General features: G+C 41.1%; 1 protein-coding gene and 1 long non-coding RNA gene across 5 annotated transcripts in view; one reads left to right on the top strand and one right to left on the bottom strand.

Moving 5' to 3' along the window:
* Positions 1-2,270: 2,270 nt before the first annotated feature.
* The window catches only part of plekhd1 (pleckstrin homology domain containing, family D (with coiled-coil domains) member 1), a 260,555-nt gene continuing 243,273 nt past the window's right edge, over positions 2,271-19,552 (bottom strand). The window contains exons 13-14 of one of the 4 annotated variants that reach the window (XM_059952083.1): positions 8,902-9,058; positions 2,271-2,376 (exon numbers count right to left, since the gene is read on the bottom strand). In XM_059952083.1, coding sequence (XP_059808066.1) covers positions 8,907-9,058 — 152 coding nt within the window. In that variant the 3' untranslated portion in view covers positions 2,271-2,376; positions 8,902-8,906. Of the gene's footprint in view, positions 2,377-5,475; positions 9,059-9,084; positions 14,116-19,552 lie in introns of those variants that run through there. The other 3 variants (XM_059952076.1, XM_059952066.1, XM_059952091.1) reach the window with 3 other exon arrangements.
* LOC132382280 (uncharacterized) lies at positions 14,124-17,235 on the top strand. The gene is made up of 3 exons (XR_009508269.1): positions 14,124-14,934; positions 15,214-15,253; positions 15,614-17,235. It is a non-coding gene; the product is annotated as an uncharacterized LOC132382280 (long non-coding RNA).

The following is a 19,552-nucleotide window of genomic DNA, read 5'->3' as shown; positions in this document are numbered from 1 at the left end:
GATATCGACCAGTGGTACAACCCATGCAATGGCTTGTCCTGCCATGGCCTCTGGCTCTGCTTCACCCACGTCTATTTCCATGACCCCTGCCTGCTGTCTGAGGTATTCTAGCTGGTCGTCCTTAGGGGCCATCTTCCTGACATACTCATGGACGTCTCACATTTCCTCCAGGCCTGTGGCCTTCACACATCCCAGCCCCATCCTCCTTTATTCGGGTGGATATACAGTTGCTTGATGTTGAACTTTGGATGGAATCCTCCAAATATTGTTAGTAGTTTCTGGGTCTTAATGTCAGTGGCTTCCAGTTCATCCCTTGTTCAACACACTATTGTAGCTGGGTATCTGACGACTGGTAGGGTGAATGTGTTGATAGCGCTGATCCTAAAATCCCTATGAGTGCACAGGAAACATATTCCCTCAGTACTCATAATCAAACATAATCCCCATTCTCGAGCTTCTTAAAAGGATACCATGCTTCACTCCTCGCGTTGCTTCGAAACTCACCTGCATCCGGTTCTCATGCTTCATAAAACACACGAGAACCCGTTCCCACACTTCCGAAGCTCTGGGGCTCCATTCCTAGCCTCCTTGTAGACACACTGGGACCCTGTTTCCACGCTTCCTGACACATCATGGTTTCACGGACTTTTTGAAGATGTGTGGATGAGTGTGGACAAAGTCATTCAACCAGATGAACCAAAAGGTTCAAAATGGGCTGAGGGCTCAGTTGGCGGCATTTAGGACTGGCGATCCAGAAGACCACCTCGTGTAAAGTGGCAATTCCGGGTTAAATTTAAACCACAGGGATGTTCAACAACTGTGGCATGGCTTGATTGTCATCACCTCCTACAAAGCAAACCCAAGCAACATAATTGGTAATGTGGTTTCTCTCCCAGATGACCTCATTGCCTTTTATTCTCACTTTGACCGACAGAACATGGAGGAACCTTCATGAATCCTACAGCCCTCATCAAACCAATCTCAAGTCTCTGAGGCTGATCTGAAAGCATCCTTCAGGATAGTAAAACTGGCTGAGTACTGAAGACCTGTGCATATCAACAGGTCACACATCTTCAACCTCTGGCTCTGGCAGTGTGGTACCCACCTGCTTCAAGCAGACTTCAATCATATGGGTGCCCATGAAGAGTATGGTAACGTGCCTCAATGACTCGTGCAGTAGCAGTTACATCCACCACGATGAACTGCTTCAAGGAACTCATGCCTGAAAAGTGACCTGCACCCGCCCCAATTTGCCTACCAGAGCAACAGATCTATAGCGGATACCACCTCAGTGGCTCTTCATTTAGTTCTGGAACATCAGGACAATGAAGAGACATATGCCTGGGTGCTACTCTTGCTATAGCTCAGCATTTATTATTATGACCCCATCAAAACTCATCTATTACCTCCTTACCACCCTGGGTAACTGAATTCTTGATTTCCTCACTGGCAGGCCACAGTCAGTAGAGATTGACAACAGCATCTTCTCTACGCTCAGATCTGTGTGCTTAGCCCCCACTCTGCATGTTTTAGACATTTGATTGTGTGCATAAGTACAACTGTCTCCATGTTTGCTGACAACCACAGTTGCTGGCCGAATCAGCATGTGGGAGGTAGATTGAAAACCTGGTTGAAGGGTGCCACAACAACTTCACCCTTAATGTCAGCAAAACCAAAGAGCTGATTAATAACTTCAGGTGGAAGAATCCAGAGGTCCATAACCAGTCCTCATTAGAGGATGTGAGATGGAGAGGGTCAGTAAGTTTAAATTATTTGGTGTTAGCATATCAGAGGATCTGTTTGGGACCAGTGCATAGGTGTCATCACAAAGAAGACACAACAACTCCTGTACTATCTTAGAAGTTTATGTAAATTTGGCGTGTCACCAAAACCTGACAAACTTCTATAGATGCGCAGTGGAGTATCCTAACTGCATGACATCCTGGTAGGAAACATCAATGTCCACGAATGGAGAAGGCTACAGACAGTGGTGGACACTGCCTACTCCATCTCAGCCAAAACCCTCTCCACCATTGAGTATATTGACCTGGAGCACCGTCACAAGAAAGCAGCATCCATCATCAAAAATCCCCAGCATCCAGCCACGCTGCCTTCTCACTACTAGAGAAGCCTTAGCTCCCACTCCATCAACTTCAGGAATAGTTATTACAATACTCCTATAACCGGTGAGGGCAACTTCATTTACCACTCTGGACTAACTCTACAACATACAGACTCACTTTCAACTCGTGTTCTCTGTATTATCTCTTCTTATTTTTCAGTTTGTCTTCCTTTGCACATGGGTTGTTTGCCAGTCTTTGTTCGTGTATAGTTATTCATAAATTCGATTGTATATCTATTTTTTCCTGCAGATGCCTACAAGAAAATGAATCTCAAGGTAGTATATGGTTACATATATACTTTAATAATAAATTTACTTTGAACATTGACCACAATCTCGCGCTTTGGATAAGCACGCTGAGACCATGTTTCCATGTACATAAACACCAAGTGACTCTGTTCCCACACACAGGGACCCTGTTTCCATGTACCCGATGAACTCTCCAGGACCATGTTTCGGCATTTGTTATAAAGTCATTGGGACTCAGTTCCTGCGCCCCTAATAAACACATCCGTATTCTGTTCTCATGTTCCTTATAAGTACACAGTGACCCCATGTCCAGTTACTTTGGAATACTGGCACTCCTCTTTCCATGCTCATAAACACCTGGACTTGTTTCTACATTCCTTATAAACACACAGGGACCAGATCTCACTCCATCAGTTTCCCGTTCAAAACTCATCCGGACATCCGTTCCCAGCTCCTCTTCAACACATAGATACCCCGTTCCCAGCTCCTCTTCAACACATAGATACCCCGTTCCCACATTTGTTCGAAACACGCCGGCTCCTTAAAAAGGCACAGGGACCTTGTTGCCATGTTCTTTGTAAACGAAGAAAGGTCCTTTCCCTTGCATCATCACCCACCTTCCTGGAAGACTGATTAAAATGCAGTACTGTGTACAGCGTGCTGGTTGAACTGGATTTTATTGTTGGTAGAGGAACATCTGCCGGTTAGGCACCGCCAGGTTCTTAGGGTGGCGCATCACTGGGCTTTAATTACACTGGAGATACACTATTTCAACCCTTGTCCACACCTCACAATCATCATTTCTTTCAGCTTCATAGAAAGGCTGCTTCTTTTGGGAACCCATTCTTGGAATCATATTCAGATGGAATTTTGTTTAAGTAGTACCTTTCATAATCAAAGAATGCTGAAAGGCACTCATTCTCCAAAGGAGTATTTCTGAAGCTTATTTGCAGTTATGAGGTAGGAAATATGTGACCAACTTCCTCACACAGTGGAAAAGGAGAGTATGCTTCCTATAGTGGGGGAGTATTAGACCAGAGGGCACAGCCTCAGACTAGAAGGATGGACCTTTAGAACAGAGGTGGGAGGGAACTTCTGTAGGTGGGGGGGGGGGGTTGCTTCAGATAGCTGTGAGGCCAAGTCATTGGGTATATTTAAAGCAGAGGTTTATTAGTCAGACTGTCAAAGGTTACAGGGAGAAGGCAGGAGAATGGAGCTGACAGAATAAATCCACCATGATGTAATGGTGGAGCAGACACAATAGGCTGAATGGCCAATTCTACTCCTATGTCTTATGGTTTTGTGACATGAATAACGAAAAATAAATGACTGAATTAGAGTCATGGTCAACACAAAGTAAATCTTTTGGCCCACCATTTCTCCTGTTGAGTAGTGAGTAGTTGGTCTGAAACCTTCTCTCTTAACTCGTGCTGGTCTAGATCCTTATTAAATGTTATTAGAGTACTCCTTCCACCATACAGTGTTTTACTGACATTACTTACGGACAACTATTCATTAGCACCCAGGGAGGTCTCCTTCAATCTTACTTTGAATCCAAAAGGAAGTGAAGATCCACAGTGTACATTCTCTCAATTAGTACTTCACATGTTGAAAACCTTCTTCAGAATACTGGTGAATTGGCCCAGGTTTTGCATTTAAATCTGTGGATTAGGGTAGTAATACACAAGAAATTGAAGCAGGAGTGGGCCATCCACTTTCTAATGCCAACCCTGCCATTCAATTAGTGAGGGGGGGGGGGGGATCTTTAACTCAGTGCCATTGGTTTTCTTAGCAACTAAAAATCTATTGAACTAAACTCTGGCGTTAACTCAGCCTCTGATTCTCCGTAGCCCTCTTGCTTAGAGATTTCCAATGAGTCATCAGCCACTGGGTGATAACTTTTAACTCAACTCATTGATCGCTTACTCAGAGACTCTGATCCCCAGTTCTAGACACCAAGTTAGGGTAACCCAATGCTCACTTGGCTCAAGTAACAATAGTAAAACCAATAAACTTTGCAGTAGCCTGAAAGTGTCCAGGAATGCCAGGGCTGGTCACTCACCAATCCACAGTTGCGAACCCTCCAGTTGCGATGCACAATCCTAGTCATCTTACCCCCAGCTGGGACAAAAAAAGTTCCTTTCCATTGAACAACAAATCCCATGTCCCAGTCTCAAATGATCTGTACTAGGCAATGTTTTATTGCAAACTGCACTAGCCCCAAGACAGAGGAAAACTGAGCCAAGAACCCTGTTGTTTCTGAATAAATCATCACTTATTTTTATTAGTGTCAGTGACTGTTTCTATGATATGATCACTTTTCCATCCAGTCTGTTTAAGTTGTGATATTTTCAGACATGATTTATAAAACTTTATATTTATCAAATTTTAAAGCAAACATTAAAGCATTATGTTACATCCTCACCATTATATCACTCACAGTATCATTTTATTTTAAATCTAATGCTCTTCTTTTTGGTTGCAAGGTGACAGGATAATTGCACAGCCACGTTCTGTCCCAGTTTCTGCTATATCTGCTCTTGAATTGCTAGGGGCAAAGGAGCAAAGCCCAGTTGGCACTCAGTCCCTCAATAGATTCAAAGACCTTGGTATGCACTGGCCAATCATGGAGGCAAGATTTAGCTCTTCACAAAGCCAGAGGGTCAATGTGCTGTGCCTATTGTTCTCCAGTTGCTTTGTAACACTACAAAGTATGGAGGGGCACATTACAGAAATAGATGGGGAAGGAGCAAAGATATAAGAAACACACAGAAAAATCTGATAGAACCACAAACAGATACTGAAAGAAAATATAACTAGAGACATGAGAGATGCTGGAATATAAATCCTTCTAACAAATATAAATTGCAATCTCAGCAAAACAGTGCTAACTAAAATAACATGAATTTTAAGCAAAGTAACTAATGATTAGATCTTTCACAGATTTCCATGGATATTGTGGGTGAGACCATATTTCTCAGACTGTAGGAATTTCAGTCACACTGTCTTACAGGAACACACACTGTTGATGGGTTCAGCTCAGTGTCATGCTGAGCTGATTATCCACAAGTTTAAAGTTACAGAAGTCAAATATTTATAAGTAGTTCAGCTAGTAATGAGATACATATTTAATCATCCATGAAACATATTCTTCCATAAACATAATTTGGAGAACATTTCATTATTATAATAATTGCAATGGTCAAAGGAATATATGGCTTAAATTATTCTTGTGTTGCACAATTTAAGCACTGTTTGTTTTCTACTGTCCTCCAGTTTCATTTTTGACACGTAAGTGGCACAGGTTATGATTATTCCTCTATTGCCCCACTGTCTCCAAGAGTGTGAGTGTGCTAACTGATGTATGTAATGGCATCCAGTCCCAGCTAGCTTGGAAATAATTCTCTCACAGATCAAACCCAGAGACAAAATTATGGGATGGATTTTACACATATGATATCCTGTAATTCCAAAAAAGCTGTGACATTTTGTTAATGAAATAACATTGATTTTATCAGCAGATACCTCTGTAGTTTCAGTGAATTTTGTGGTTGCCATTGTTGATTCTGAATCTTTAAATAACTTGCTATGTTATACCTCTCCAGTATCGTCAAATAGAGTAGGCTCAATAGATTTTTGTCACGTAAACTGGGAGGAAGTGGCGTGCGTCCATCGTCAAGGATCCCAAAAGCAAAGCCATGCTGCCTTCTACCTGCTGCCATCGGGAAGAGGGTACGGGAGCCTCAGGACTCACACCACTGGGTTGAGGAACAGTTATAATGCCTCAACCATTTAGATTCTTGAGCCAGAGGGGATAACTTCATTCAACTTCACTTGTCCCATCACTGGTCTGTTCTCACAACCCATGGACTCACTTTCAAGGAATCTTTATCTCATGTTTTTGATATTTATTGTATATTTATTATTATTTTTATTTTCTCTGAGCTCAAGCAGGTAAAACCTGAGGTGCATGCACAGCCAAGCACACGCATTTCTCAATTCCAAGGAACTTTCTAGTGGTGTATAGTGTTACAGTTTTCTGAAGATTTACATAAAATATTGCTGTATAGGCCTAATTGTTTAATGCTATTGAGTAATGACTTTTAAATGATACTTTATTATTATTATTTATTTCTCTTTTTGTATTTTCACACTGGTTGCTCATCCTGTTGGTACGGTCTTTCAATAATTCTTTTCTGGTTATTAGATTTATTGAGCATGCCTGCAAGAAAAGGAATTTCAGGGTTGTATATGGTGACAAAAATGTACTTAGATAATAAATTTTTTTGAACTTTGTTGAACACCTGATTGTTAATGCAAATATCTAATCAGCCAGTCATGTGGCAGCAACTCAATGCTTAAAAGCATGCAGACATAGTCAAGAGGTTCAGTTGTTCAGTCCAAGCATGAGAATGGGGAAATAATGTGAGCTAAGCGATTTTGATTGCCAGATGAGATGGTCTGAGTATGCTGCTGATCTCCTGGGACTTTCACACTCAACAACTTCTAGAGTTTACCGAGAACGGTGTGGAAAACATCCGGTGAGTGGCAGTTCTGAGGGTGAAAATGACATGTTAATGAGAGAGATCAGAGGAGAATGGTCAGACTGGTTTAAGTTGACAGAAACTCAAATAACCACGCACTACAACAGTGGTGTACAGAAGAGCATCTCTGAATGCACAACATGTTGAACCTTGAAGTGGATGGGCTACTGCAGCAGAACTTCACAAACTTCTCAGAGGTACAGGAGGTATGTGTGAATATATGTGTGTGAGTGTTTATGAATTGTATATGTGTGTCTGCCTATGAATGTATATAAGTGAGTGTGTGTGAATGTATATTTGTGTTTGGGGGTGTATATGTGTGAATGTACATTTAGTGGCTATTTCTTCCCCATTCTGATGTTTGGTCTGAATAACAACTGAACCTCTTGACCATGCCTGCATGCTTCTATGAATTGAGTTACTACCACATGATTGGCTGATTAGATATTTGTATTGATGAGGTGTACAGTCGTACTTAATAACATGGCCACTGAGTGTATGTCTGTGTTGTGTATATATCTATCTATCTCTCTCTCTCTCTCCCCACCCTGTGTGTGTGAGAGAGAGATACTGATCAGATGTTGAAGGTGTCTCCTTTTCTCAGAGAATGTGGAGCTTGGTAGCAGGATGTTGGCTTGTGCAGTAGAAGCTGATGGCTATTGTATGTGCACTTGAGAGGTGGAGCTGTTTCTGGCTGGGGCAGACTGCAAGTGTCCGGTCATATTGATCAGGGCCTCCACCCTGTGTGAAAAAAGCTTCCCCTTATCTCCTTTTTAAATTCCTCCCCTATCACCTTAAATCTATGCCCTTTTATTTTAGATCCCCTACTCTGAGGAAAAGACCATGACTGTCCATATTATCTATGCCCCCCTTGCTTTTATATACCTCTATAAGTCACCCCTCAGCCTCCTTCACTCCAGGGAAAACAGCCCAGCCTATCCTGCCTCTCATAATAACTCAACTTTCCTGTACCCTTTCCAGCCTTCCTACAGCTGGGCAGCCAGCACTCCACACAATTCTGCAAGTGTGGTCTCACATATATCTTGTATAGTTGTAACATGGCATCTGAATATCTGTACTCAGTGCCACTGAGTAAACAATTCTTAGACTCAGTCAGCAATATGGCAATGAGATGGAAGCCTCCATTGACATCATGTTGACAAGCCCTGATCCTGGCTCACACAGGTTAAGTTGGTATTACCGAACATGCAGCCAGTGACCTGACACATTCGTCGGGGGTCAAGATAGATAGAATGTGCCAGAGAGATTGGGGAACTTGAGGCCAGATTGTGAGTGCAAAATGGTTGAAATAGTTATTACCCAATTTCTGTGGTTCCCTGTGTCCTTTCTACACCACCTCAGAAACTCCTTCACTTGTGCTGTTTGAAAGTTTTAGCTAGACTTGACAATTGAGAACTCACTGAGCAAATTCACATCTCTAGAGAATCCCTGTTAACTTGTTTAGTTATTATATTACATTGGCCTTATCAATAAAGCAGGCTCCTTCACAAGCAGCTTGCTCATTTTAATCGATCACATTCATTGTTTCAGTGAAGATATTAGTGTTTCAGATCAGATTCTCAGTTTGACAACCAGGGCTGATAGAACACAGGGTTATAAAGTGCAGAGTAAATACTGTTTGCTGTTTCTATCAAACCCCAACCAGGTTTTGGCACTGCTTTTTCACTGCTGTTCCACACCAGGCTTTCAGTGAGTTCTGACCATGCTGGCAAACTAGGAAATGGCTCACGCTGTTACAGGCGACCCTTAAACTCATTTTGGATGGAGCTCTACCTTACCAGTGAACAGCAGAGATTTGGGTAAAGGAGCCTGGGGTTGGATGGAAGACTGAGGTGAAAATGAAAAAAGTTTGTAAAATGTACTGCATTAGTCTACTCATGCCAGCCAGCTTTACAACAGTTGAACACTGGGAACAACTCCTAAAGAGTAAGCATCACATTACAACATAGCAGGACCTCCTCTTACATGAATCAGGACTTCGAGGAATCTTTGAGAGTCATGTACTTATAGACAGTCTCACGGAAACGTCGGTCCCTGCTCAGTTTCCTGGCTGTCTCCTTCAGTTCCTCCATGTCTTCTTCCCCTTCACCTTGGGGAACGGCCAAGGAGTGGGAATTGGTCACTGGAACAAAGGCAGAGACGAAGGTAAGGAATGTGAACATCTTTGACCAGCTAATGATCACTGGTGCAACATTGTGTATTTCTATAGCACCTTCTGAACTGGGGCAGCATGTGGGGTATTGAGACATAGATTTCTTGCCCTTGGTAGTTCAGCTGGTCTAAGGCAAGGTAATTTTCCCCCTAAATCCCAAAATTGACATGGATATCATGGCTCACCAATGCCCCTATGTCCTCAGGAACCTAAAGAAATTTGGCCTGTCCCTGTCTACTGTTAATTTTTATTGATGCTCCATATGCAGAAGCATCTGGGCTTGATACTGCCCCTGACCAAAAGAAACTGCACATCACAGAATCAACCCTCCCCTCCATGGACTTGTCTATAACCCTTGCTGTCTCAGTAAAACAGGCATGCAAGACCCCTTACCCAGACACTCTCTCTCCTCCCCTCTTCCTTTGGGCAGAAGATAGAAAAGGCCATACTAGCAGGTTCCTACTGTTTTATAACCTACTGTTATAAGACTAGTAATTAGTTCTCTAGTAAGATATGTTGAACTCTTCACCTCACAATCTACCAATTTATATTCAGAATCAGAATTAGGTTTATTATCACCGGCATGTGTTGTGAAATTTGTTAACTTAGCAGCAGCAGTTCAATGCAATACATAATATAGAAGAAGAAAAAAATAATAATAAATAAGTAAATCAATTACAGTATACATATAATGAATAGAATTTTTTAAATCGTGCAAAAACAGAAATAATATATATTGAAAAAATTGAGGTAGAGTCCACAGATTCACTGTCCATTTAGGAAATGGATGGCAGAGGGGAAGAAGCTGTTTCTGAGTCGCTGAGTGTGTGCCTTCAGGCTTCTGTACCTCCTACCTGATGGTAACAGTGAGAAAAGGGCATGCCCTGGGTGTTGGAGGTCCTTAATAATGGATGCTGCCTTTCTGAAACACCTTTCATGCACCTTACTGTTTACCTGCTCTGCACTTTCTCTGTCACTTTTACACTCTATTCTGCAGTGTTACTGAGTTACCTCAATGCACTATGTAATCTGATCTGTATGTAAGTCAAGCTTTTCACTGTACACGTGACAGTAATGAACCAATCCAATTGCAATATTTACACTAAACCAAACTTGGTAATGCTCTGATTATTCCCGTGTGGAAAACATACTCAAGGTGAACAGATTACCACATTCATCAAGTTACCACAGCAATCAGATCTAACCATCTTTCATAGGCTGGAAGGCATCTTGGGATGTCCTGAGCATTTTGGAAATGCAAGACTTTCATTTAAACAATAGCCTTTAAGATACATGAAAGATGTAATGAAGGATAAGCAAGCAAATTGATACCCTACACAATGCAGCAGTAGCAATCTCGGCATTAAGAGATAAAGAACATCAGAATCCGCATTTTGTCCTGATACTAGATTATGCATCTTGTATTGAAATCTGCCCTCTTCAACCTTTTACTGACCCCCCTCCATGTATACCGTGTATTTTCTCAATTGCCCACACTTGACAGAACTCACTCCTCACCCAATTGAATTTAGAACCATAGAACATTACAGCACAGAAACAGGCCTTTTGGCCCTTCTTGGCTGTGCCGAACCATTTTTCTGCCTAGTCCCACTGACCTGCACCTGGTCATATCCCTCCATACACCTCTCATCCATGTACCCTGTCCAAGTTTTTCTCAAATGTTAAAAGTGAGCCCGCATTTACCACTTCATCTGGCAGCTCATTCCACACTCCCACCACTCTCTGTGTAAAGAAGACCACCCCCCTAATGTTCCCTTTAAACTTTTTCTCCTTCACCCTTAACCCATGTCCTCTGGTTTTTTTCTCCCCTAGCCTCAGTGGAAAAAGCCTGCTTGCATTAACTCTTATCTGTACCCATCATAATTTTATATACCTCTATCAAGTCTCCCCTCATTCTTCTATGCTCCAGGGAATAAAGTCCTAACCTATTCGACCTTCCTCTGTAACTCAGTTTCTCAAGTCTCGGCAACATTCTTGTAAACCTTTTCTGCACTCTTTCAACCTTATTAATATTCTTCCTGTAATTCGGTGACCAAAACTCCAAATTCGGCCTCACCAATGCCTTATACAACTCCACCATAACATTCCAACTCTTATACTCAATACTTATTTATAAAGGCCAATGTACCAAAAGCTCTCTTTACTACCATATCTACCTGTGACACCACTTTTAGGGAATTTTGTATCTGTATTCCTAGATCCTTCTGTTCTACTGCATTCCTCAGTGCCCTACCATTTACCTTGTATGTTCTACCTTGGTTTGTCCTTCCAAAGTGCAATACCTCACACTTGTCTATATTAAACTCCATTATGGCCATTTTTCAGCCCAGTTTTCCAGCTGGTCCAGATCCCTCTGCAAGCTTTGAAAACCTTCCTCACTGTCCACTACACCTCCAATCTTTGTATCATCAGCAAATTTGCTGATCCAATTTACCACATTACCATCCAGATCATTGATATAGATGACAAATAACAATGGACCCAGCACTGATCCCTGTGGTACACCACTGGTCACAGGCCTCCACTCAGAGAAGCAATCCTCCACTACCACTCTCTGACTTCTCCCATTGAGCCAAAGTCTAATCCAATTTACTACCTCTCCATGTACACCTAGTGACTGAATCTTCCTAACTAACCTCCCGTGCGGGATCTTGTCAAAGGCCTTACTGAAGTCCATGTAGACAACATCCACTGTCTTCTCTTCATCCACTTTCCTTGTAACCTCCTCGAAAAACTCTAATAGATTTGTTAAACATGACCTACCATTCACAAAGCCATGTTGACTCTCCCTAATAAGTCCCTGTCTATCTAAATACTTGTAGATCCTATCTCTTAGTACTCCTTCCAATAATATACCTACTACCGACTTCAAACTTACTGGCCTATAATTTCCCATTTTACTTTTAGAGCCTTTTTTAAACAACGGAACAACCTGAGCTATCCTCCAATCCTCTGGCACCTCACTCGTAGATACCAACATTTTAAATATATCTGCCAGCACCCCTGCAATTTCAAAACTAGTCTCCTTTTTGAATTTAGCATTTCAGTACCTTTCACGCTTCTACTTTCTCCTTTTGTTTATCTGCAAATTGTTTGTACCACATTCAAAAACAACACCCAATACATTCACACCCTTGATATATCTGAAAATTGTGTTGTTGTATTCTGACAGTAACCTGCTACAATCTCACCTCTACCCCCCTAACCCATGGTAATGAGGGAGTGTGGCTTGCAATTATTTAAAAAAAAGCTACAGGGGGTTTGCAGTTATGCCAAAACATCGACATGTACACACAGGAAGTGAGAACAGAAGAAGGCTACTTGCCCCCCTCCAAGACTGAAAGGGTCAGTAATATCATGAAGGACCCCACCCACCTTGCTTATGGACTGTTAGTCCCACTCCCATCAGGAAGGATGCTATGTAGCATCCACACCAGGATGAGGTGACTCAAAAACAGTTACTTTCCCCAAGCAGTAGGGCTGATCAATCCCCCTCTAACCCACCCCTTCACACCCCCAACCACCACTATTGTATCATTTCCTGTACCTAGTGTCACTTTATAGAGATACAATTGATATATTTATTGTGCTTTTATTATTATTGCATTTATCTTTTGTATTTTTTTATGTTGCATTGGATCTGGAGTAACAATTATTTCATTGTCCTTTACCCTTGTGTACAGGAAATTACATTAAACAATCTTGAATCTTGCTTAATTATTTAATAATAGTCACATTATCCCTAGATACATGCCAGCCGTCATTACCTTTCACCTCATTGATAATACCTCTGTGATACAATTATTTATTTCAAACCTTCGCTTCCATGTAAATTGAAGAAGTGAGTTCAAAGACTATTAACTCCAAAAGATAGGGGGAAAATGCCTCATTTCTTTATTAAATGAATGACCCCTTATTTTTTTACAGTGACCAGATTCTTGTCCTCTCCACCCTATCAAAACACTCAGGATTTTACAAGTCTTAATCGAGTCCTCTCTCCCTCTTTTAATCTCCAGATACAAGCCTTCCTTGCTTAATTCCATACTCCACCACGGTTCCTTCTGAGCCATTCAGGTGTGTGACTGCGCAGGAACCGAAATGCTCTCAGCATTTGTTGCCACACAGCTGGAATTTTTAGTGTTAATGTAATTTTGCAATTATGCTAACATAATTTTGAAATCTGTTAATGTAATTGTGAATTACCCAGTAATTAATTAATATACAGTAATCCATAAATTTTCTTTAATGAACATACTATAACCTTTACTTTGAAACATTTTAGAGCTCCAACATGGTTACATTGTCAGTGTTTGAAGTTACAACACTGTTACAAATTGTAACAATAAACACCAAGTGGCAGTTGGTAGGGCTTGGTGATACATTTATTGGAGAGCCAAAGTGAAAGATTTGCTTAAGTTCTGACATTGATACTGCACCTATTATTCGATTCATTCAATGTGTGTGTAATCACTTGAATAATAGAATTCCTGATGATGAGTTAGAGAATGGCAACTTTTGAGCCTGTTGCTATTGCAAACACAACCAATTTTCAATTTGGAAAAGAGAATGTTGTACGACTCAGCTACTGTTAGGAACTACGACAAAAATGTTGTCTCAAGAATGTCAAAGCAATACTCTGATTTGAAATGTGTTGTTGCTGAGAAAGTTAAGACTGGTTCAATTAAGACGCTCACTGATATGGTGAACTAGGTGCATAGAAACAAAGAATTTAAATAACTGTTAATTCTTGTTTAGAACATTTCAGGCTTCCAGTGCCGAGTGCGAATATGGATTCAGTCTTATGAAAAAAATCAAATGTAAATCCAGAAACAGACTAGAAGTGGAACATTTGGATGATCTAAAGTATGTGGTGATCAAAAGTTGGTGATTTTTTCAATTTTCATTCTGAATATCCATGGATGCATAATACAAAAAATATTTAAAGCGCCATGCTGTTTTCAGGCCATGTAAAAATTTCCTGCTCAGAGCAATGATGGTCCATGCAGCTGTAAAGAAAAATAAATTAGAGGAAATATTATGTACCACCTTTCTTTCTAGTTAGATTCTATCTTTTCCAACACCCTATCATCTCTATCTATCACCTCTCAATTTCTGTCACTATTTCTAATCTCTCCTCCTCCTGTATCACCTGTCAGCTCTTCCCCCACCCCTTCACATTGGACATTTCCCCTCTATCGATCAGCCCAGCTGAAGGATCTTGACACAAAGGTTGACTTGCCTACCTTCTTGCATGACAATCTTTGTACCATTGATGCTGCATTTATTATTAAAATGCAGACTGTTTACTCTGAAAGCTTCACATGAACAAGCAATTTCATTGAACCCTGGTGTATATCCTAATCTGAATTTCTCTCCACAGATGCTGCCTGACCTGCTGAGTTCCTCCAGCAACTGTTTTTTCTTTGCTTTAGCGTATCACTCCAGGTCAGTATTACATAGTCCCACACCGTCAAAGGCCAGAAGGTAAACCTGAACAATATCCGCCTTGGAGAGTGTGAAAGCTTTCTCCTGTGGTCTAGCTGGGTTTAACAACACTGGTCTGAGTCCTGTAAGATAAGCCACCAGTTCCCAGTAGGTCTGTGTCACCACAGCTCGGGTTCCTGCAGAGATTACTGACTGCTTTCTCAATTGGACTGCAGTGCTGGATTGTGCTCGAGGGAGATGCTGCATCCATTCTTTGGCACCATGCAGTGGGACCTCTGCTGACTGTGATGGGAACTGCAGCTCCGCTCAAACAGAGGGACGCTGTTCAAGCTGCAGTCGTGAGTCTGAAGTATTGGTGTTCTCCAGTAGGTGGACACTAGGTAATTTTCATTTTTCTGAATTAATTGAGTTTGAGTTTCTAATTGTTTCAAGTGCTAAGTGCTTTAAAATGGAATATTCCACTCAACATGTGATAGCCTTTTCAACTTTACTGGCTAGGAGAGCTATTTTGTTATACTGGAAAGATTCTAACCCACTTACTGTTTTTAACTGGCTCTCTTCCATTATGTCCTGTTTAAGTTTGGAGAAAATTAGAAGCCGGATGTTTGACACATCTTTTAACTTGCAGCAAGTTTTAATTTTTTTCTCTTTTTTTTAAGGGAAAAATTTTCCTTATCCACGCAGGTTCGGAGATGACTGGTAAGATGTTTTCTTTCTTCTTTTTTTCTAATTTTATCCTCAAATGGACTGCCCAATCTTTTTTTTTGTTTTTGGTTAGTTTAGCGGTTTTTTTTATCTTTATTAATAAAATTTCCAATTTTTTTTTCTTTACAATTTGTCAAGAGGGGTTGTGGTTTCTTGTTTATATACTATATACAGCAGCTTCACATTATATTTAATTGACCTTGACAGTATATTTTTTGTTTTATGTTTTTTGTATTATGTGTTTACTAAAACTTTTCTGATTTGTATTTTTTTCTCTATTGGAAAATCAATAAAAGAGATTGAAAAAGAAAGAAAATGTAATAAGCCATTTATTCCAGTGCACTCACTCCTCAGGAGTCTGCAGAGATTTGGCATGACATCAAAATCCTTGGCACACTTCTGTAGATGTGTGGTGGAGAATGTGCTGACTGTCTGCATTACAGCCTGGTATAGGAACACCAATTCCTTTGAGAGGAGAATCCTACAAAAGGTAGTGGATTCAGTCTAGTCCATCATGAGTAAAACCCTCCCAGTCACAGAGCACATCTACATAAAACACTGCTGTAGAAAAGCAGCATCCATCGTCAGAGATCAGCACCACCCAGGCCAGGCAGAAGGTAAAAGAGCCTCAAGACTCACACCACCAGGTTCAAGAACAGTTACAACCTCTCAACCATCAAGCTCTTGAACAAAAGGGGATAGCTACGCTCATTTAAGGTCTCTGTTATATTGTTACTTCTGCTTGTTATTTATTGCTATTTATTTATATCTGCATTGGCACAGTTCGTTCAGTTAACTGTTGTTTACAGTTTACGGTTGCTATTCTATAGATTAGCTGAATATGCTGCAGGAAAAGCATCTCAGGGTTGTATATGGTGACATGTATGTACTCTGATAATACATATCAGAACCAACAACACTGAGGCTGAGAGGATTGAAAACTTGAATTTCTTAGGACTGAACATCACCAATAGCCTGTCTTGGTCCAACCCCATAGACATCACAGCCAAGAAAGCAAACCAGTGTCTCTGTTTCCTTAGGAGGTCAAAGAAATTCTGCATGTCCCCTTTGACTCTCACCAGTTTTCACAGATCTGCCACAGAAAGCATTCTATCCTGACCACAAGAAACTTCTAAGAGTGTGGACACAGAAACCAACCTCCCATCCATAGACTCTGTCTACATTTCTTGTTCCCTCAGTAAAGCAGCCATCATAATCCACCCTGAATATTCTCTTGACCATTGAGCAGAAAAAGTATATAAGACCAGCTTCTAGCTTCTAGTTGTGTTTGTAAGATTATTGAATGGTCTTCTAGTACAATAAAGTGGACTCTTGATTACAAAATGTACTTAGTTATGACCTTACATCTTACTGACTGCTGCAAGGCACTTTCTTTGTAACTGTATCACTACATTCTTTTCTGCATTCTGTCTTTCTTTTCCCTTGTGATGCACTCAGTGTGCTGGTATGATGAAATTGTCTGTATGGATGGCGTGCAAATCACAGTTCTTCACTGTGGTGTACCTTGCTGCAAATGGTAATACCAATTTAATGCTTCTGGTAATTTTGGATATCTATTGCAGATTTTCATCCAGTTAAACCAAAGGCATTCTTCATCATCCTCTCCAATTATTCCTGGATATTTTGTGGGTCAGGCCTCTTCAGGTCACATGACAACTCCCAATGGAGTGTTAAACTGCCCAGAGTCTCCCCCCTGAGGACTCAGCTGCTTTGGAAGCTGACAAAGGCAAATGTGCGAAGCATTGGCTAGTAGTTACCATGTAGGGCAATGGGCAAATGTTGGGAGAGATTTCTGGACGATGATGTTGTTGCAACATTTATGCTGTTCCAGGAATGGTCATGAAGTTTGGAATGCTTGACGTCATGTTGGAGCGTTACAATCAGTTTAGGTGTCAATCACATTTAGTTCACATATTTAACACTAGGGCAAAACAATGCATCATGTTTTCAACACATTGGTTGCACTCCCCAGCAACACGGCACTGCCCCCACACTACAGGTGGGAGGTGGGGAGCAGAATTACCTCTACCCAGACACCTGGTGAAATGCACATTAATGTGTTTCACTTCTGCTGGGTCTGCAAATCCTCTGGCAAGACAGCACATACAACGGGGAGCAAGCAGTTGGGCAGGTGAATGAAAGTCCATTGGCATTCTGTGTCTCACAGTGTTTGATTCAGCTTGAGATTTGAAGGGAACAGTGAGCTGGCTATATATCTGTCACAAAGGCACATATATAGCTCCATATAAAAATAGTCTGTAAAGTTCAGAGGTGTGCTGAGTAAGGGAAGAAAGTCAAACTAAACAGAGTACATCAGTATTACCGTTGAGTAGTTATTTACAGAAGCATGAGCAAGGAGCTGGCTGAAGTTGTCTGGAATAATTGTCAATTGTTACTTTCAAAAGGCCTTTGACAAAGTGCCACACACGAGCTGCTAAACAGGATAAAAGGCCTAAGTATTTCAGGAAAGATACTGATATGGATAGAAGATTGGCTGATTGGCAGAAAATAAAGTTTGGGATTAAAGGGGGCTTTTTCTGGTAGGTAGCTGCTGACTAGTGTTGGGTCTGCTATTTTCCACATTATATGCTAACGATCTGGATAATAGAATTGACGACTTTGTAGCCAAGTTTGCAGATGGCACAAAGATAGGTGGGGGTGAAGATAGTGTTGAGGAAGCAGGGAGTCTGCAGAAGAACTTGGACAGATTAAGAGAATGGGCAAGGAAGTGGCAGATGGAATATAGTGTCAGGAAGCATATGGTCATGCATTTTGGTAGAAGGAATAGAGACATATTATTTTGTTAATGGAGAACAAATTAAGAAATCCAAGGTGGAAGGGGACTCGGAAGTCATAGTGCAGGATTTGCTGAAGTTTAACTTGTAGGTTGAGTCGATAGTAAGGAAGGCAAATCCAATGTTAGCTTTAATTTCAAGAAAATGAGGATAGATAAGCAAGGATGTCATGCTGAAGTTTTATAAGGCATTATATTTATCTAGGGTGCCTAAGACTTTTGCACTGTACAGTATGGGGAGCGCTTATTGGTTTTGGATCTGTCGTCATGAAGAATGAAGGGGACAATGTTGAAACCTACTGAATGTTGAAAGGCCTAGATAGAGTGGACATAGAGAAGTTGTTTCCAGTAGTGGGAGCGACTAGGACCAGAAGATACAGCCTCTGAATATAAGGATGTCCCTTTAAAATTGAGACAAGGAGGAATACTTTTAGCCAGAGAGTGGTGAATCTGTGGAGTTCATTGCCTATATAAAGTGAGGTTGATACATTATTGATTAGTAAAGGCAACAGAATTTACAGGGAGAAGTCAGTAGGAGTTGAGAGGAATAATAAATCAGCCATAATCGAATGCTGTAGCAGACTCAATAGGCCAAGTGGCTTAATTCTGCTCCTATATTTTATAGTCTAAGATATTGGAGTAGAATTTGGCCATTCAGCCCATCAAATCTTATCCACCATTCGATCATGGCAGAGTTTGTTTCTTTCAACCCATTCTCCTGCCTTCTACTCATCACCCTGAACCCCCATCAATAAGGAATCTACCAACCTTTGCCTTAAGCACACTTAATGACTTGACTTCCTCACCCCTCTGTAGCAAAGATTCATACAGATTCATCACTTTGTGACAAATAAAATTCCTCCATATCTTTAAACTTTAAAGTACCTTAAAGAATTCTCCCTTTATTCTGAGGCTGTGCCCTCAGACCATAGACTTTCCTACTAATGGAAACATTCTCTACATGCCCAAGCCTTTCATTGTGATCCCTCCCCCACCATCCCCTGAAGTCCACTGAGTACAGGACCAGAAGATATCAAAATTTCCTCTCATTCCCAGGATCATTTTTGTGAATCTCCTCTGAATAAAACTACAATAACTGGTGATGAATCTTTAAACTGCTCAAGCCCCATGTCCTCCTTGCTTCTAGCATGGATATAATGGGTCGATTGCCCCCCCCCCCCCGATTCTATACCACAGGATTTGCCAGATGCCCGTGATCAGCTTGGTTTGAGCCAGGGTGTGAACGATGACAAGATATTTCCATCTGCAGGTGGAAGAGGGGAAAGTGGAGAGATTGGAAAACCTGTCTCCATAATACATCAGGAAATCCCTCACTATTGAATTAAAGTAAAGCCACTCCTATATCCATATAGTGTGGGCAGTGTGACACTTCCAATCTTCTGTCACCTGTGGTTATTTGGAAGCTCCTTGACCAATATATTCCCAGCGACTTCTGGGACATTTGAAAAGTTTCTAAT

The sequence above is a fragment of the Hypanus sabinus genome, chromosome 2, assembly GCF_030144855.1.
Source record: "Hypanus sabinus isolate sHypSab1 chromosome 2, sHypSab1.hap1, whole genome shotgun sequence".
Taxonomy (NCBI): Eukaryota; Metazoa; Chordata; class Chondrichthyes; order Myliobatiformes; family Dasyatidae; genus Hypanus; species Hypanus sabinus.
The sequence above is the reverse complement of the archived record's forward strand: the minus strand, read 5'-3'. Positions and strand labels throughout refer to the sequence as shown.